At 67.5% G+C, this 495-nt stretch overlaps 1 protein-coding gene across 1 annotated transcript in view; it reads left to right on the forward strand.

The window, feature by feature from the left end:
- SLITRK5 (SLIT and NTRK like family member 5) overlaps positions 1 to 489 on the forward strand; it is a 9,227-nt gene extending 8,738 nt beyond the window's left edge. The window contains exon 3 of the mRNA XM_019523829.1: positions 1 to 489. Coding sequence (XP_019379374.1) covers positions 1 to 384 — 384 coding nt within the window. The 3' untranslated portion in view covers positions 385 to 489.
- The last annotated feature ends 6 nt before the right edge of the window (positions 490 to 495 follow it).

A 495-nucleotide genomic window follows, 5' to 3' on the forward strand; every position in this document is an offset into this window, starting at 1 on the left:
GGCCGCAGCCCCGCCTACAGCGTCAGCACCATTGAGCCCCGGCAGGAGCTGCTGCCGCCCGGGCCCGACGCCGAGCGCTTCTACCGGGCCGCGGGGGAGCCCGAGAAGCGCCCGCTGGGCGCCCCCGGCACGGCGCTGCCCGACTACCCCAAGTTCCCCGCCGCCTACACCTACTCCCCCGGCTATGACCTTAGGCGCCCCCACCCCTACTTGCACCCCGCGCCGGGGGACAGCCGGCTGCGGGAGGCGGTGCTCTACAGCCCCCCGAGTACTGTCTATGTAGAGCCCAACAGGAACGAGTACCTGGAGCTCAAAGCAAAACTACACGCAGAGCCGGACTACCTCGAAGTGCTGGAGAAACAGACCACGTTCAGCCAGTTCTGAGCAGCCCCCACCCCTTACCCCCAGGCACCTCCTCCTCCTCCTCCTCCTGGAGGGTTTGTATGTAACCACCTTCCACGTGCACACACACACACAGGCTGAGCCCCTTCCCCT

Source organism: Gavialis gangeticus, unplaced genomic scaffold (assembly GCF_001723915.1).
Source record: "Gavialis gangeticus isolate Ggan-Ray unplaced genomic scaffold, GavGan_comp1, whole genome shotgun sequence".
Classification (NCBI taxonomy): Eukaryota; Metazoa; Chordata; order Crocodylia; family Gavialidae; genus Gavialis; species Gavialis gangeticus.